Below are 19,574 nucleotides of genomic sequence, written 5' to 3'. Positions count from 1 at the left end.
AGAGAGGCGGAAGGGGTAAAGTGAAAAAGAACAATGCAAAAAATATATATATATTCTATTTAAAAAAAATAATTGTTCCAGCTTTTTGTAAAGTGGCTGATTATTGTTAGCCTCCTTTCAGTGGTGTGCTTTTTACTGGCTTTGAACAGCAGCAGTGGAAGGAAAACTCAAAATTCAGCTATGTGGGAAATCTCCCCTTTTTGTTCCCTGGCTGTGTACACTCACAACTCCTCAGAGCTGCGTGCTGGTGACATGTGGACGTGGTTTTCACTGCCCATGTCTGAGCTTGAGTCCTGGTTCAGATGCTCAAGTGCAGCTCAGAACTGCAGCGTTTGTGCCATGGCACTGCAGGTCCTGCACGGATGATTTTCAGGAAATCCTCATCGTGCAGCTTCATTGTCAGTGCTCATCCCTTTAAGCCTCCAGTGGAACCTAGTCCCTGTGGGATAGCTGACTAACCATCAGCGATACGGTGTCATGGAAGAGGAATGATGAGGGCTGCAGAGTTGTGATGTCATGGTCTAATGACTTCTGATGAAGTACAGGACATTTTACATGTGTACATAGTCCAGGACGAGTGTGGGAATAGGTAACCTCAACTCCTTCTCATGAGAGAGCTTCCCTTTTTAGAGCAATGTGCAGGGATTGATTTGGAAACCAAACCAGAATCAAGGCACCCTTCCTGTGTAGATGTGCCTGCTGTGGGCAGTACTAATTAATGGAATTTTTACGGTCACTTTTCAAGAATTTGTCTTCGGTGATAGTGTGATAAGATTGCTTCCATCACAGATAAGAGGACATGTTTGTGTTGGCACTCTGGAAGGTGCTATACATTGTTACATCCAACACTTCAAAATTTAAAACAACAAAAAACAAACAAAAAAAAAACAACTAAGTGTTAAGCATGTTCATGAAACAGGACATGTGTGGACAGAAGCAGAGTGGATTTGCTGTGGCTGCCTCTTTCCCACTGGCTCGCATGGCCCAGGACAGCTGCGGCTGGTTGTCAGCGACACTTAGGTGTATCGGCAGGGCTGAGGCAAATATTTTAAAAATAAATCCCGTTTTATCCTTTTTAAGGTTGAAATGTCTTCCAACAGTTTAGTCTGGCCTACGCTATTAACAAGTAATTAGTGAGGGCCGTGTTTCGTGTTACTACTCTGATTAATGCACGGATCTGAGCAGGGGAGGGGGTAGAGAGGGAGGGGAAGGCAGCGTGCAGGGAAGGGGCTCGCAGGCAAAACTTCAGAACCACGTCAGCTATTTTTATCCTGTTCTTGTCCTTTCTCCCTCCCACAACTTTCCATTGTACCAAAATAGTTCAAAATGTTTATGGTTCAGGGCAACTGACATCAGAAACTGACCTGCTGTGCCTCACCGAATATTTCTGTAGCAGGAGATGGCTTCCTGTCAGCGGCAGCCACTGCGCTGCACTGAGCGGCTCAGAAAGGGCAAAAGAGCATCTCGTGCTCTGGCAAAGCAAGGCTGGGCACTGAGGGCCTTGTGACAGCTCTGCTGTGCACAGGAAAGCACAGAGGGGCTTGTGGAGATGGTTCTTTGACACAAGTGTCCTGCCACGGTGACGGAGCGGGTCCTGGTGGAGGTAGGCCCTGCAGCCTCACCAGGCCCTTCAGAGTCCCTCAGCGCCATGCGCAGGGAGCGAAGTCGCTGTGAAATTCATCAAGGTCTGCTTGAAAATGTGCCTGCTACAAGCTGTAGGTACCCCTGTACAAGGCACCTAACAGCTTTGGCTCCTTCTGGAGTGTGGGACTTGAAGCTGTGCTCTGGAAGGAGGCTGTGTCTCATTAGGCCTGTGTGCCAGGCACTCCTCCATTTCTTTGGAATCGTTGTCACTGGTGTTTACTGCAGGAGTGTCACAATCCCGCTGTGTTTATGAAGCTTGGTGAGCCGTGTACGGTGTACTGGCTTAATGGAGAAGCCAGTCTGTGCTCATTCAGAGGTATTTTACAACATCGAGCTGTATTTTGGTTGTGTTCTACATCCGGTGAGCAGATAGCCAGAGGGAGATGACTGCTGACATTCCTCTGTGTGTTGAAATAACCCTCTAAGGTGTCTCCAGAGCTAGTCTAAGTTAGTGGAGCCCATTAACACCGAAGCTAGGCTGTTTGAACTTGTCTGAAAACGTTTGTTTTCCAAGTTTGTTTCTGTTTAGTGCTCCTACACTTCTTTCAATAACAAAAGTGTAGGAGACGATGGGGATTGGTTATAGCAGATGCTCCCTGGGTGAGAAGAACATTGTAGATGTCTCTAATTCCTTTTAATTTTATTTTTTTTAAAGTAGAAAAAAAAAGAATTGTCAGTGAGTGCAGCTGGCTGTGCTCAGAAAGACAGGTAGTGACAGAACATAACTCTTAAAACAGCTGAAATACCTGAAAAACAGCTAAAATACCCCCCCCCCAAAAAAAAAAAAAAAAAAATATCCCATCATGCCATACAAAGCTGATAGAATTAATGAAGAAAGGTACCTTGGGCTTCTTCACAGTAACTTCAACGCCAGAAAAGATGTTAGGTGTCCTTGGTAGCTCCTCTCACACTAGCCACTTACCCAAATTTGCTGTTCAGGCCGACGTGGCCATGTATCCCAGATCCAGAACAGCAGAGGTTTACAGGGACATATGCTGACAATCAGCAGGATGCATTTGGCAAGACTGGAGAAAGGAAATTTGTGCTGAACTAGGTCTTCCTGACTCCTCGTTATACAAAGTCCTCGGTTACAGCGTGACTGCCTTTTTTATTTTCTTCAGAACTGACCTGCTCAGGGAACAGATAGGGTCTTGACCATCTGTATGGGACAGAGGGGAAATTGCATTGTCTCAGTTGGAATACTTTTTTTTCTGTTGTTTTTCAACGTACAAATCCTGTCTTGTTACATCATTCAAATGCATCAAAATGAGTGTGGTTTTTTTTCTCCACATCTTATTTAACAGGTGAGCTAACTATATCTGTTAACTGACTTGAGTTACAAGCTTTCTGAAAAGGATTCATATTGATTTTTGAAGTAGGGATTTAAGTGTTGAGACTGGATCACCCAGCGGTGATATTTAGCTGCTCTCTTGAGAGAGACTTCCTTCGTAGGAGATCATCTTTCATTTCTTCACGGTGAGGTGGCTAACGCAGCTGTGCACCAGTAGGCACGGCTACATCCCTGCGAAACCACTGTGATATCTGCCCCTTGCTGCCAGGAATTGAAACGGGGCTTCTCAGACAAGCACACAGCCTTGGTTGAAAAGAGTTAGTCATGACCACCCCTTGTTTTGAGGTGTGATGCTGGGTTGGAAAAGCTGCTGTAAAGCATGACTTCACGTTGTGTTTTGAGCAAGAAGCTTAAATACCAGTCCCTGCTTGTGTGAAGTGATTAATTGTAAGTCCCTGCGAGCAGCTAAAGGTATTGCTTGCCATTTGCACGTGCAGCCAAGGGAACGAAGCTAATTCAGCACACAACTGCTCATCTAATTCTAATATTTGGCTTGGAAAATTACTAGTCTTCCTTAACCAATTCCTTGCCTCTGCTTTCAGTGTTTAATTAAAAGAACAAGCAAGCAAGCTCTTGAAGGTAATGCTACAAGTTTGAATGCATCTATATTCTTGTGTTTTTTTCTGGTCACTAATGGATCAGTAAGTGTTTATAGAGGTGCTGCTGCTGAAGCTTTTCAGTCTCCCTTGGAGTATCCTGAAAAGTAATAAATTAGTCAGGAATCACTACTGTCTCATAAGCTAATTAACAGTGGTTGATCTAACTGTACCAGTAATTAAACTATTATCCACCCTACTATTTTTTCAATCATTCATTCAAATATAATTTTATTTGACCCATAATTCTGTAGAATATATTTTAAATAGATCAGTCTTCCTCTGTTGTACATAAAGCAATATTTTGATCTTCTAGGAACTATTGAAAGGGCTGTATTATTGATGACAAAACCAAACAGACAGCATTGCATCATTCTTTTGCAAAGCAGTTTAAAAATTAACTAATGGCTAGATTAGTGAATGCTTTGTACATATTATTCGTTAATGAAAGCTATCCAATTACGATAATGCTTTAATTCCTTTTACCTTCAACTCTCTCTTACCTTGTGAGGGGAGACAGTTTGTGTCGTCTTACTAAAAAAATCAAAGAAAATTTGTAATAAGACTGAAAGGTACTGTTTTTTATCGCAAAATCTCATCAGGACAGGTGGGATTTCCCTGAACTAACTTTGATTTACATTCCAAGAAAAAATAGTGAGGAAAAAAGAATAGGTTTGTTTGTGTTTTGTTTTTGTTTTTTTTTTTTTTTTGGAAGGCTACCATTGAGTGACCATGACCTGTGGTAACTTCTAGCAATCAAATGTTCTTTCTAATAAAAATGCTGTAGTTCACTTCAAGTGTAAGAGATGAATTTGTCAAGCTTGCCAAACAGTGGATCTGAATTTCACGTGGGGCTTCTTCACATCGGTATTTCTGTGCCCAACCTGTTCAGTAATGACTCTGTAGGTAAATGAACTCACAGCTGTGTGCCAGTACCAATGCTTTGCAAATAAGTTCATGAGTGCAGGCATGCAAAATTGCTTGTGAATCCTGAAGACAACCTATAATTTTCCCCCTGCTCTATATCAATAGACTTTATATTGTTTACTCAAGATCCTACACAAAGACTAAGATATTAGAAGTAATAGATAGGTTTCCAGCTGTGTTTCTATGTATGCTCCCACTTGTGGTGCACTAGTGCTCTTCCGGCCTAGTAAATCCTTCTACATTCTTTCAGATGTGAAACACTGTTTATCTGAAGGATTCAGCTGCTGAAATCCTGCCTACTGTGTGATTACACAGAGATGATGTTTTCAAAGGTGGAACTGTATCTGTAAGGAAGCAGCAAAACAGAGGGCAGAACTTGATTGCGCTCTTCCCAACCAAAGTAGCCAATGTAGCCTTCCAATGCAAGTCACGTTTTATGCCTAAATAATCGCAACTTGCCCTGTTGTGCCGGAAATAAAGACAGCCCTTCAGTGTTCCTCGCCTCTGGGACCGCGCTCAGCTGCCAGCTGCCGTGCTGCAGCACGGTGAGAAGGATTTATCTGTGGAGAGCACCGACTGGGAGCAAGTATTCCCATTAACTGTTTGGGGACTGCGTCACACAGCCCATATTGCTGCCCTCCGTACTGTAGTTACCAAACATACCATAAAGCACTTTGTACTGGTAAGAATTGAGAAGTATTTCAGATTCCAAGCACATCAGACATTACCATGCTTTGCGGGACAGGTGAGGTGGTCAGCTAGGCTCGCCCCTCTGACATACCTCCTTTGTAGGTTTTCTTTAGGCTGTGATGGTACCTAAAGCTAGTTAGTACTGGTGGGTGAGTATTGGTGTGGGAAAAGGGCAGCGAGGAAAGTAAAACCATACAAAGCCAAACCTGTCTGCACCCTGGTGCTGTGAGCAGAGTAGGCTGTCTGCAGTTGTGTGTCTTGGGCTGTATAGCAAGAAGTCTGCGTGCTAAAGCCAGGTTGCCATGGAGAAATAATTCCTTGCTCTTAAAGCACGGTTTTACCCTGAAAAGCAACTCTGTGCGAGCTTCATTGTGAAATCCCACGTTTACGAGGCCGTGAGGTTTCCAAATCAAATTTGCTCAGTTTGGAAATAAAAAGATAGCTTTGCAATCTGCCAGCTCTACAAACTGCCTTTGGATCAGAAGATAACAAGCGGCGTCTTCAGTGGCTCCTGTGCGCTGGTGGTGAACTCCCTCCCTGCAAAGGTGAACCCGAGTGTACTGCGTGTGCTCCCCTGGAGAGATAGCAGGGCTGCCTCGGAATGGCTGGGAGGAGCGGCTGCTGCCAGAACTTGAATTTAACCATAACGCAGAAGTCAAAACAGCTCTTCTTTAAGCGTATTCCAGTGGAAGATTGCAGGAGAGAAAGTAACAACAACAAAAAACCTGCCTAAGTTAATAGACGTGTCTGAAAGCACACGGGTAATAGATATGGTAATTAAGTTTCCACGGTTTTACTTCAGTACCTCTTACATTCTGCAAGTTGAAAGAAAATGTAAAACCTTGAGAGGTATGGGTTTTTTCCTTGTTGTTGATAATTGGGCTGCTTTTACTTTTTCCTTGTTCTCGCAAACGCTTGTGCTGGCCTCCAGAATTCCAAGTCATGTTGAATAAACACAACAAGAAGCTTCGTAGGCCTGTATTTGCCTTCTCCGTAGTGTAAAAGGTGTTAAGAGCCACCCTAAAACTTTGCTTGTGTTCAAATCTTGGTGCAGGTCACCTGTCCTTGTGGTTCCTCCTCACAGCTCCTGCTGTGAGAGCTTTCCCCCTGCAGCACACAACCCCTGGGCAGCAGTAGGCTCTGCATCTCAGCTCTTCTCTGCTCTGAGCTTGGTCCTCCTCCTTCCCCCGTGTGTTTTAATTAAAGAACTTCAAGCCGTGCCATGGATCCCTGCCTTGGATTGAGATGTTTTCCAGCATACAGAAAAAGCTATTAATCTCCGCTGACTTTAAAAGGGTTTGAGAGAACCGGCTCACGTGTAAACATTTACATGCGGAGCTGTTTGGTGAGATGAGTCCTGGTCCTGCTGCCCAGCTGCAGTGCGGGGTATATTTAGCACGAGGAGGGCAAGGAAGTGTTTGTGTTGCTATAACACAAATGGTGTTTTCCTCTGAGGGAGGCGAGGACGCAGGAGCATCCTTATCTTGGGGCTGACAGCTTTGGAGCGTGCGCCTGGGAACTCAAATGAGCTGCATGGTAACCAGACAAACCCCAGAGCCCAGCACTCCGGCCCCTGTTTTCAGCTGGAAAGCTTGTGGAAAAAGTTGTGAAAGGGCTGGGTGGAGGTGCTGCTGGAGAGAGACACGGCAGCAGAGCCTCTCCTGTCCCTTCGTGCCCCGTGCTGGGCCCTGCTCGGGGCAGGAGGCATCGCACAGGGCAGAGCGCCCAGAGTGCTGCCTTTTCCAGCAGCCCATTCTGCATTCAGCTCCCTCCTGCTCAGGTTTTGTTTTGCCTTCAGAGCTCGCCCACAGCTGGAGAGCTAAAAACACTGCCACAACAAGGAGAAACACCCCTCGAGCCTGTCACACGCTCGGGCTTCTGGCCCCTCTGGCGCAGCGTTGTGCTCTGCAGCTTGTGCTGGGCGCTGGGTGAAGGAATTGTTGCGACACGCCAGCTGTGACCTGCTGCATCTCTCACCACAGCCCCCATCTGGCTCCACGTGGAGGTCCTGAGAATAAACATGAGGGAAGATGTGTCCTTTTACTTTCCTAAGCCTTAGATTACCAAAAACTGAGCCTGTGCAGGGTGGTTGCTTGGGTATGACAATTTTCTGCGTTCCTGCTGGTGAATGGCTCCCTCTCACTTGCGTCACCAGTAAATGCTGTGCTCTGCTGCCACGGCTCGCTGGGGCTCTGCCCCTTTGCTTGCTGCCTGGGGGGCAATGCCCACCCCAAGGCCCCCGCGGAGGCAGGGGGAGGTCAGAGGCGCGCTCTGCTGCTCGGGGAGGAGTTCTGGCAGGTACCGGAGAAGAAAGGGAGCCCCAGCGCAGCGTGCCTCACCACAGGAATGCACACTGCGCCTTCCTGCAGCCCTCACTGAGCCCTTCGCAAGCCCAGCCTTGCCTCCAGAGCTGCTCTTCCCAGAGCTGCACTATGGAGAAAAAGGAGGGTCCTGCGGCCACCTCCCGGGGAGTTGGTGGCCTTCAGGAGACAAATGACACGCAGCTGCCACGGCAGGGGGCAGGCAGAGGAGAGAGACCCAGGGAAGGGAAGGGAAGCTGGAGGCAGGGCGTGGGCAGGTGCCCCGTGTGCCCCTTGCTTTGCCAGCAGCACCAGCTGGAGCTGGGTTTGGCCCTGCCGAAGCGTTTTGGGCTTTGTGCTGAAAAGCAGCATTATGAAATGAGGTTATGGCACTTGTCGTCCTTAACATGCCTGCCATGCCTTGGCACCGGCTGCGCCGCGCAGCATCCGGAGGCCGAGCACAGATTCCCTTTTAAGGCAAAGAGCCACTCTGAGAATCCCGGGGAAAAAGTTTCCCTGGCATGGAGGGTACATTCTTCTTCCCTCCTCCCCTTAAGTAAACTATTAGTAACGTTGAAAAACAGAACAAAAATGAAGGAGCAGGGCCAGAAATGCTGCCCAAGGCATTTTATTCGGCGCGGCCCCCTTAGAGCCGTGCTGTAACCTGGCCCCGGGGCTGACCCAGGGCGGGAGCTGGGAGGAACGGAGCTGGGGTCCTGGGGTCTGTCGGGGACCTGGGGCAAGAGGAAACGGGAGCGGAGACAGCCTGGAAGTGCACAGTCTCCTTCCCATCCCCAGGCCCTGGAGAAACAGCCTGACCACAGCAATCCGTGAGCAATTGTCTAGCAGGATGCAGTGGGTTTGGGCTTGTGTCCTAATACCTTGCAGTCTCCCTTCCCCCGCTGACAGTCTTTTCTTTCCCAGCCCTGGACGTGGACGTCCAGGGTTCGTGGTCTGGGCGTGCTGTCTCGTGGCGTTTTCAGCTGAAGGCTTAGCGCGGGTCTTGGCTAAAACAGGAGCTGTGACTGCAGAAAGCTCTCCACAGGGGGACTAGATCTGCATGGTTTTAAAAGAAGAGGGAAATACAAACACCATCCCTCGCTGTCAGCTGCAGTGAAGTTCAAACAAGGCTTTTAATTCCACCTTTCGTGCCTGCCATACAGAGAAATCAAGGAGCTGCGTTCCCAGAAGGTGACCTTCAGGTGACTGCAGCCTTTAAGCTGCCAGCCCTTGCGCCTCTCAGAGGGCAAAAGACTGCGTCCTGCTGTGGGAGATGGGGTGGCTGGGGTGGGAAAACAGCATCTGAGAGTTTGTGGCTGGAGTGACCTGCTGCTTCGCTGCTCGTGCTGGGAGGCTGCTGCTGGGAATGACATTTTAGCTCATAAAACTGTTTCCTTCCTGCCATGAATAGGTTCTGGAGTCCCATAGTTGCACAGAGCGTTTCTGACCAGAAATTTACTGATAACTTCTTTCCGGTAAAGTGCTATGGAAAAAATAGCAGATAAGGCAAGCTGGGAGCAGTCAGCCTGCTTTTCCTTGCAAAGCCGCAGCCCTCAGGGTGGCTGAGAGCTTTGGTGCTTTCCTTTCTGCACAGGGGAGCGCATTAGAGGGAAAGGGTGTGAGGGTTCAGAGTTTTTACTTTCAGATGTTTTGTTTGCTCTCCTGCTCCTACCCACTGTCTCTGATTCCTTGCCCCAAGAAGGGAAGGGGAGAGAAACTGCAGCGAAAACCTCCAGCATGCTTTTAATTTTGAATTACAACCCCCCGTTCACTGTGAGATGTAAAAACGTGAAAGTGGTCGTAGGGATTGGCCTAAGGGACGCCGCTGAGATGTTGGCTCGCTGCCTCTCTAGCTCTGCGTTGGCTGGTGTTGTAAGAAGCTAACCCCCATCCTCGGATTACTGAGAAAGTGGGTTTTGGCAAGAGTACTTGGTTATGCTTCATCTGTGGAGGATATTTTAAAACATGGTGTTTCAGAAGGAAAGGAAAAAATGACAGGATGAAAATCAAAGGCAGAGCTAGTTTGATACACGCCGTGATGTGGCAGTCTGGAGGAACACCGGGGCGAGCTGTGATGCGGTGTCGCTGTTGGGACTCACTCTCAGGAGGCTGTTTCCCATGGTGGTGTTTTGGTCAGGAATGCAGCATTTCAACCCTAAAATGTTCCTGCTTGAGAACCATATAAATCGTAAAGCATAAGCAAAATTTCTTAAAAATAGTCCCCTAAAACCTTAGGTATATGTTTTTTATATTTTGTAACATTCTGTGGGCTTCTTGTTTTTGATCTTCCTTAAAACAGATTTGTCCTTTTGTGCTGCTTCTGTACGCAGTGCTGTGAGCCTCGGGCTCTCACTCTCCTCTCACCAGCACCGAATACATCAGCTAGATCGTCACACCTGAGAAATGTTCTTTTCTGAATTTGCTGGTGATTCCTGGAATTATACCAGTTAACCTTGGGTAATAAATAAGAGCAGTTATTAAAAAAATATTAACCACAAAGTAAGCGTCTTTGTGTTGCAAGGTTCATCATCTGTGGCAATTTTTTCATCCCCGCAGACCTGAGGTGCCTTGTGAGTTTTGAAGTTTGCAAGCAGGGAGAAATTCACCACTGGAGGCCTGCTGGACTTGCTCTGTTGATTTTCAAAGAGAAACCAGCATCCCGGAGACCTGGCTGGGACCTGAAACTGGTGCAGGATCCAGAGGGCACAAAGTTTTGCCTACAGCTCTGGTTCCTTGCCACTATGTTTTTGGTAGAATATATATATATTACTTCACTCTTTTAAAGTCACTTCAAAGTGACTTTAAAGTCTTTCTCAAGTCACTCTCCCATATGGTGTTTGTTTCTGGAAACAAACAAACAAAATAACCTTGGATTTGCCACATTAAGAAGAAAAAAAGGCACTGGTGACTTGTATTTTAAAAAGAAAAACTAAATGGCCGTTCACCACAGGGTGTAGAGAGCTGGGTGTGAAAGGTGTAGGGGATGGTGACTAACGCCATGGTTTGACCCTGAGCAGGCTGCAGTTTTCAAACTGGTGTCAGAAACTGCCCAGCCTGCTGGAGGTGGCAGGATGGGGTTAGAGCAGTGCTGGGCAGCTGGTTGCCTCTGGGAAAAAGGAATCCTGTATTGGTAAAGATGATCTTAAAATGCATGATCAGTTTAGTGAAGTTTGGCATTTCCTAAACCACGGGCATCCCCTGTGTGATCAAACTTGTACTAAATGCAGCTCACATACCAAAACTGCGGATGCCATGTACGATTCCAAGCAATGTGAACCAAATCGGGTTAAGGAGCGTGTCCCTGCTGTGGACACTGTGTCCCCGACACGTCTTCAGCTGAATCAGATTGCTGCCCCTGTGCTTCTTTTGAAACAAGCCGTATCAGTTGAAATGGAAGCACGTCCTTAGTGTTTGTACAGTGAATAAACTTTGAACCTTGCAGCCAGTTTCTGGTATGAAAGGGGAATAATACTTTCCTCCTATGGTTTTAAAACTAAATACCTGGATGGTGCTTTGAAGATGCTCCAAAGAAGGTTTTTTAGACCAAGAAACTACCGGGCATCTGATCAAGAAGGAAATGAGAGAGAGCTTACAGGAGGATCTTGATTAACTGAGACAGGCTAACAGAGCAACCTGGGAAATTGGCATTTGTGCTCGATCTTAACGAGGCGGTTAGTCCAGGAAAAAGATCATCGTGGCCCAGCGGGCCCATGACTCGGTGGTGTTGCCTTACACGTCTCTTTCTCCAGTGAGATCCAGGCAAGCTTCCAGCCGCTGTGTTTTCTCAGGTGAACATGAGGCTGAGGATGGGACCCAGCAGGAGCAGCAAGGAACGTTCCCTCCGGCTGGAGCCGGTTCGTGGAAGCTGCTGTTATGGCGCTTCACGTGAGCGACCTCTCTTGTGCCATCTCCCAGCTCTTCTCCCTCTCTGAAGCTTCTTCCTGGGTGTGACTCGGCCTGTGGCATCGTACCCGACCAAGTGCCTAACACCAACCACACACAAACCTAGCCTGGGACTTAGCTGAAGGATTAGTTTGTTCTCTGGTTTACCTGCCAATGAAAGCTGCTCAGTGCTGTCTCCTTAGCTCCTGGAAGATGTCTCTTTCCTGAACTAGTAGCCACGCACAGATAGGCAGGCTTTGGGCTAACCTTGGCAGACCTCCACCATGGTGCTGCATCGCAGCTCTTCCTGCAGCTGTTTGGGGTTGCATTGATCTGACATGTAAGTGCTAAGATACGTTGAGCAGAATTCTCTCTTTTTCTTTTCTTATTTTTTTATTTATTTATTTAAAGAAAAACACAGATAAACAGAAATCAGGACTTCTGTTGGCTTCAGTAATGTTTTGAAAGGCACTGCCCTTTTTGTGGTCTTGCATGACATTTAGTTATGTTTTCCAGTAAATAATCTGTAGGTGATGGATTGTGGTGTTCCCTGGGCAGAGAAGTAGGTCTCCACAGCGCTTGACACTTTTCCTTTCTCTGAAAGCAGGCTGAACGTGCTGCTTTATGCTTGCCGCTGTAGTCTTCACTTACAAGGGTGTTCTGGGACACCTCAGAAATGGCAACACGTAATTTCTGATATTTGTGTGCTTCAAAGTGAAAAACTGAGGAAGGCCTCTTGCATGTAAGCCCAGCAGCATGAAGGGAATAACGGGTGGTTCTCTTTGCACACCGGGAGTTGGCTCCAGGTAGGTGGTGTTTTCTTAGAGGCCTCTGAAACAGCAGTTTGGAGGGGGGGAGAGCAGAAGCAAGGAAGCAGACCTCTGGGCTTTTCTTCTGGTACTTCTGGTAATTGTGAATGTCTGAGCCTTGGTTTATCTGGAACACAGAGCTGTTACTTGTTGACTCTTCGTCACAGAGAAACGTGTTTCTTAAACTGTTTTCTCTGTACTGCTGTATGCTCCAGCTTTGTAAGTCTGTAAAAATGCTTTAGTATTGACCACTATTGACAGTTTCTAACCTAAACCTACAGTTTTGCAACCCAGGCTGAGCATGATTAAATTAATACTACAAAGTCTGATTTTACAACCTGAGTTGTGTCTGAGGGAAGATGTGTGGTCTGATTTAAAACCTGGCGATGTTAAGACTGGAGTTTCTTTTGTTTGTACTTAAAACACTTGAGCCGTGTAACACCCCAAGCAGGTCAGGAAGATCTGCTGGTAGAAACGATTTTCTGGGGTCTTGTGTTAGTCCTCAGCAGCTGCAAAAGGTTAAACAGAAGTTTGTGCTGCAGATGGTGCTTGGACATTCGGGTTTCAGTGGTGTGAGTAGAACCCCCTGGGTATCGGTGACACCTGTGCTTAGGGGCCTCGTTGCAGGCTCAGTGATGGAAGTCACGAGCCCAGCTCTTTCTTAAACCCAGGCAGAGCCCTGGGAAGCTTCTGTTTGAGGCCATCCGCTTCTGACTGAGGCCGTTGTGGACAGACTTGCAGCCTGTTGAGAAGCGCCTGCAGGTACTAACGTGTGGGAATGAGTTGGTTTTGTAAAAGGACCGCGTGTAATCAGCACGTTTGTGAACTTCATCTAGCGCTGAATGTTTGTTGGGTTTCTTGGAGAGAAGGTGCTGAAGGGAGGACAGGGTAAAGGCAATGCACATGCTCTCACTGGAAGGTCTGCCTCGGCCTCCCGTGCCTGCCCTGCGTGCATTCCCTCAGTGGCCTGGCTCCGTCACCTCCCCGTCCCTCCATCTATGACCCCCGTCCCCTCTCCCCCTCCTCTCATGAGCTGCTCTAAGCTGACGTGGGTCAGCCCTGACCTGGGGACCTTGGTCTGTCCTGGAGTAAAGCAACGATACAAACTCTGCTCTGTCTGTGCTGCTTCGCACCGATAGCTGTCCTCCCCGGGTGGTGAACGCAGTTTGTCAAACCAGCCTCTCACACTGAAGGTATTTTCCGCCTCAGTGTTACTGACCTATAACTCTCCTTAGCTTCTTAAAAGATGAACTTATCCTTTGGTGTCAGAATCCTGCTCCTCCCCCTAGATAAACAAACAAAATGGGAAACCACCCAGCAGAAAAAACCCACAGCCTAGGAGTATCTCCTGGGTTGCCTGTAGCATTGCCTGTCAAAGGCCCAGCAAAGGCACTGCAGGGAGCGTGCCAGGCCTGGCTGTACCAGCCTAGGAGTAAGGCAGCCTGTGCTTGGAATTAAGCAAATCAGTGCCCTCAGGTATTTTTGACTAGCTCAGAGCCAAACGCATGGTATCAACTGGATTTATGGTGTTTGCTGTCAGGGTAAGGTGGTTTCAAGTCTTAACATGGCATTCCTGCTGAAGGAAGAGGACAAACATGTTGCTTCACCTATTATAAAGTCGGGTTACAGGCTAGCCAGCGAGACTGTTCCTTCATGCCGTTCTGTTTTCTTTGGGTATTATCAAGTTCTGTGAAAACCTGCAGCCTCACGCCCAAGCAGAAATGAAGGGCACAGAATCATACCTTTAAATACCTTCAAGGCCTTCCTGCAATTCTTTCATGGACATTTCTTTCTTATCTACAGGTCATTTTTACATGGTGAGGTTCAAAAGCTATCTTGCAGACGTAAGGGTTTGAAGACAAGAATACTTAGCTAAGAACCGGGATCTAAGACGTCCCTTTGGGCACCAGCTGTGAGAATTAGTCCAGGTTGCCTCATTAAATTATCCCAAGGGACGTATCTTGCAGGCTTCCTTTGAATTGAAGGGCATTGCAGTGGAAAAAGAAGATGGCAGGGAAGTGTGCAAGAGAAGTAGCTACACAGTAAAGTGACTGGTCTTTGTAAATACTGGTTTTGGTTTATTCTCCCACTGTAAATGTAGCCTTTTAAAGGATATTCCTGTCACAGGCACCCCTAATGGTGACGTTCTCATGAACGTGTGGAAATGCAGCAGGACCGTCTTTTCCCTGCTGGAGAACTCTTTGTGATGGTTCCTGTGCGTCTGTGGTTTGTGAATACGTTGTGAGGGTGTAAGTGTGTGTCCTACTGCTGTCATGAAGCTTTCCTTGATTGCTCCTTGCAGGCAGCTTTCCTTCCTCATCATAAAGTCCCTCCAGTCTTAGGTTACTGCTTAGAGGGAAGTATGACAAGTCTCAACCCAAGTTCTAGGCAGTAACCAGTGGTGGTCCCGGTAACAGCTGTAGTAAGCGATGGCAGGCGTTCCTTTCAAGTAGAAGGCAAGTCAAGGTCTCTCCCTGCTACGGCAGTGCTGAAGATGTGGACCGTGAGTCATTCTGAAGATGGGTTTAATGTACAGATCAGTAAGGAGCCCATAAAGAGAGCAATACAAAGAATTATACTTTTTTGGGGGAAAGCACTGACGCGTAAAGCACCATTCCAGGAAAAAATGTGCACCCCAACCTCATAGCAAAAATCAAGCACTTATCTTAGGGGCACAGGTGGAAGATTTTTTAAGTGTGCTAAGAGCCATAATGTGAGGTCAATTTCCTTTGGATGGGATCCAGATGAGTTTCAGCAGCAAACTTAACGCACTCATCTGCAAAGTTGGGCGTGTTTTGATTTCACAGATTCTTAAAAACCTGCTCTTTAACCAAGAAAATCTGGCATTAAAGAAAACAGCATCTCCCTGTGTGTATGTGATAATGCACAGTGAGTATTGCTTACTGCACATGTCCCTCACCATGAAGCACATCTTCTGTTTCTGGTTAGCTGGAATTTTTAATGAGAAACGCATGGATTTGCAGCTGTTTGACCACACAGCCTAAAAAAGCCAAAGTGCTGACCCACCGTCCTTCCTCAAATGTCTGTACTGAGCCCCCACCCTAGGAATATCGGTTGAGTACAAGAAACGCTTTAGAAAATGGATAAGAAATGTCACAGTATGGCATGGAGGTTTATGGGATTCTGGAATGCCCTTTGTCTGCTTTTATGAGTACAAGCAGAGGGTTATTTCATGATGCAGCTCTGCCAATAGCTTTTTGCATTGGATTTTACAGGATTTTCAGGGAAAAAAAAAAAACACTGAACTAGGATCAGATATAATGGGAGTTGAGAAAGGAGGTGTTTTTGTGGTTGTCAGTGCTTCTAGCTGAAGTCACAAATGCGCTCGTCCAGAAGACTTGTGGAATACCAGAGAACGTAGTGCCACAGCCCCGAGGAATGCTGTGGCTCTGAGTAAGCAGTGCCAGCACATCGTGTGGAAAGAGCGTTTTTCCAAAGGAGAGCTATCTTCTTGCAGCGGTCTGCTTGTACTGTCCCTCAAGCTCCCGTTCCGCAGGTGACAGCTACCTGTGATGCAGCAGGTTGTTGGTATGCTCACAGCAGAGCAGCTCCTTTGGGCACAGTGCCACGCTGCTGTCACGACTGTTCGCAGGTGTATAGAGCGACTGTCACTCTCCCGAGTAATTTGCAATCTAAACTGACAAAAGGACAATGGAGATGGAATGGCTCGGTCTCACGTTTCTTACACCATTCAAAACCTTCCCAGTAACGTGAAAGAAGTGACTGAATCAAATGCACTTTCTAAAAATCAATCTTTTACTTTAATAAACGACAACAAAAAAGGTTAGGTTGATGGGAGGGAAGGCAGGAGGGGTGCTATAAAGAGGAATAAATATACTATAAATACAAGTGTATTATAAATTTTATAAATATAAATACAGGAGTTTGTATAAACCAACTTCTTCCAGGTTTCTATAGCTGTTCATCAGCAGTAGAGGTAACCCTTCTTTTCTTTTTAATCTCTTGCAGGAAGTCCAAGGGAAAGCCAAATGGTAAAAAGCCAGCACCGGAAGAGAAGAAGCTTTACCTAGAGCCAGAATACACAAAATCCAGAATTACTGACTTCGAATTTAAGGAGCTAGTGATGTTACCACGAGAAATAGACCTCAACGAGTGGCTAGCCAGCAACAGTGAGTATTGCGATCGTACAGCTCTGAGATTGCTGCCCACACCCAAGAAGGCACTCGTTCACTGGTTCTTTTTACTGATTTCAGTGCTTAGAAAAACACGCAATGACTATTTATGCGTACTGCATAATGCATGCCATTACACCTTGCATAGTAATTAAGCTGTCTTAACATCCAAACCAGCTGTGCTCAGCAGCAGGGGAGGCGTGATGCGTTTCTTCCTTCTAACTCACCCACAGTGGCACTGAGGGCAGTAGGGCTGCTGATGCTCTTTTGAGGACCATCACTTCGCATTTGACTGCTCTGCTAAACCTGCTGGTTCAGCAGGTTTCTGACTCAAGCTATTGGTTTTCCAGAAACACTATAAAAATGCTAGTTTAGTAAGAGTTGTATGCAAGGCAGTTATGCTTAAAACCCTACGTTTTGACATCTTTTGGTTAGATTTCTGTTCTCCATTCCTTCAAAGCTTTGGAGGAATTACTCTGAATTTAAACCGTAGTCAGGCTGAAACTCAAAGCTGACTGAGTACCGTGACTGAATGCTGTATCTGTGCATCTCAGCTCTGATGTACAATACTTTTATGTGCTGCTGCTTTGTCTGCCAGTTCTAACCTGCAGCCTCAACCCAGTCTTCTTTGTATTTTCAACAGTATGTGGTAGTAGCAAGAAAGTTCTTTAAACTGCACCAGAAAGTTTATAGAGGCTCATTAAGAAAACTGAAGTGCCCCAGAGGAGTAGTAAAATGTTAAATATCTCAGGAGATTTTTAAAAAGTAGAAGTGTACTAGTTTTCATGTTTTGTTTTGTTTTGTTTTTTAAGATATATCATTAGGATTGTTAATATCATTTTGTAGCCACTGTGCATTTTAAGTCTGACTTCAAAATAATGTAGCAAATTGTTTGCCTTCAGCTTGGAGTAGAGTATTCTGCCGTAAAGGTAAGGCTGATGATGACAGAGACACTTTCCAGTCTTGCTGCTTAGTGAGTAATAAGAGCTGATGCATCATGGTGCTTTCATCTTAAATCAAAACAAGAGCTTTCATTCTTTGTACCTCTTTGTTTTGCAGTTCATCATTAGACTCGTTTAACTAAATCATGTTTAAATATATACGCAAGCTCCAAGACACTGAGGTCACTTCACTTGATCTATTTAAATAATTGTCTGGAGGACAAGCAGTGTTTGAAAGTACTTTACTTCTGAATTTCTTTTCCCTTGTGTTTATTTTTCAGCAACAACTTTCTTTCATCACATCAACTTACAATATAGTACAATCTCAGAATTCTGTACAGGAGAGTCGTGTCAGACCATGGCAGTGTGCAATACGTAAGTCGGTATTTACTCTTACGGGCTTTCCATGAAGTCTTGAGTGTGGCCTGGGGGAGGGTATTGGTGTTGGTTGGCTCTGGGCAAGCACATCTCTTCACTCAGTGAGGACGTGGAAGCTGTGTGTCCTTTGCCCTCCTCTCAGCAGTGAAGTGTGGTGGCAATGTGTTTTTGTGAAGGAGCAGATCTTTGACTGTTCTGAGCTGGTTTTATAAGGTCAGATCAGAGAGGCAAATTGCTGTGTGTTTAGCTCGAGGGGAGGAGAAGCAGAAAAAAGGCAAAACTGTCCTTCCTGGTACCACTGCTGGGATTCCAGAGGAGGCAGGGAAGGATAAATGAATGGTGAAAACCTCAGCGGGTGCTTTTGATATCCAGTGTACTGACAGAGCACCAGGCTGCTGATGGATAACCTCGAGCCTGACGTGAGCCGCTGGCTTTCTGCCTGAGCCCCTGGGCACAGAGGGCACAAGTGGCAGCTTTGCAAAAAGCACAGAAAACGTTTTGGTTTGGCGCTCTCCCTGTGTAGGGCTTAGTGGACTTTTTAAACATTGACTAACTGTCACTTATGAAAGAAGGCTTTGTAGTTCTGCTGTACATGGTGAATATAAGAAAAAGTTACCATAAACTCCTGCTCTTGATTAGCACAGTCCAACATGATGGAAAATGAGATCCACTTGAGTATGAATAAGCCTGTTGTGTTTTTTTTCTCCAGCACATGTGTTGATAGTCCCATTCTTCCCTCCTCTTGCATTTCCTGGGATTAATTTAGTTAAGATGGATTTTAAAACAGAAGAGCGAGCTGTTAATGTTATAGTACATCAAACAGGCATCAAACAGGCATCCTAGGAAATGTATGGAACAGAACCAGAGCTCTGTATTGTATCTCTAACGATAATTGCTTAGTGCTTAAAAGGAATCCTTGCTTAATATACTAGGCTATCTTGTACACTGGAAATTAATATCAGGGGCCTTCTCTGAGAATGCTCTGAAGAATACAAAGTGTACAGAGGATATTTTTGCATGTAAAAGTTGGAAAGATAACTGTCAGTAGAGAATTAAAGGCTGTGCTAGGGGCTTTGAAAGCAGGCTGGAACAGAAAGTAATAAATCTCTGCTGGACTCAGATTTTATCAAAAGTAGACAGTGTGTCTCTAAATGAGAAATGGTGATCAGTAAAATGAGTGTTTTGTTGACTCTTGCTCCCAAGCCTTCTCATGTTTTAATTCCTGATGTAGTACTGCCTGTCCAAAGGACTGAGCTTAACTGTTGATCAGCTTGTCTGATGGGAAACGGTGACTAAAAGGAGATGGTGGCGAGAGGCTAGTCAGCGTTGCTCCATTCTGCTGTAGGGACTCCTAAACAAGGGTTCTCTGTAAGCAGCTTACGCTGCAGAATAAAGAAAGGAAGTGTCTGTAGGTGGCTCCAGCTGCAGTCTGTATTTTTAGTGGTGAGGACCAATAGCTGAATGTTCCTATCCTTTGTTTTTGAAAACTGAAAATTGCACTACTTGGGAATAACAGGAAGCATGGCTACACTTTGTGAAACACTTGAAATGGTTTGTGTTTAGCTAAATCAGAACAACTTCAGTCATCTTCCTGTACTTGGGGGCTGATGACTGATTCATGTTGCATATTTCATTTTGCTGTGAAGTGTGCAGGTTCACCTAGCTCTATGCCTCGGTGCAGTTCAGTTTTGAAGGCCCTGTTCATAATTGTGTTCTCCAAATATCTCCAATGACAATTCTGGATATTCCTTACCTTTATGTTCTGCCATTCCTCATTCTTCTCTTTTGGAAGAGAGATGCCTAAACACAGAGAACTGCCTCAAAGACGCATGTTTGTTCATGTCCAGCTGTGACTAATACAAAGCTATATGCTCCCTCTGACTTTTTATTTTAAAATCTTGC

At 45.9% G+C, this 19,574-nt stretch overlaps 1 protein-coding gene across 7 annotated transcripts in view; it reads left to right on the top strand.

Moving 5' to 3' along the window:
* Positions 1 to 19,574, top strand: part of MOB2 (MOB kinase activator 2) — a 111,673-nt gene that overhangs the window by 84,635 nt on the left and 7,464 nt on the right. For all 7 annotated transcript variants that reach the window (XM_068683408.1, XM_068683409.1, XM_068683407.1 and 4 more), the window contains exons 2-3: positions 16,190 to 16,350; positions 17,576 to 17,669. In XM_068683408.1, coding sequence (XP_068539509.1) covers positions 16,190 to 16,350; positions 17,576 to 17,669 — 255 coding nt within the window. The remainder of the gene's footprint in view (positions 1 to 16,189; positions 16,351 to 17,575; positions 17,670 to 19,574) is intronic.

Source organism: Anas acuta, chromosome 5 (genome assembly GCF_963932015.1).
Source record: "Anas acuta chromosome 5, bAnaAcu1.1, whole genome shotgun sequence".
In the NCBI taxonomy this organism is placed as follows: Eukaryota; Metazoa; Chordata; class Aves; order Anseriformes; family Anatidae; genus Anas; species Anas acuta.
The sequence above is the reverse complement of the archived record's forward strand: the minus strand, read 5'-3'. Positions and strand labels throughout refer to the sequence as shown.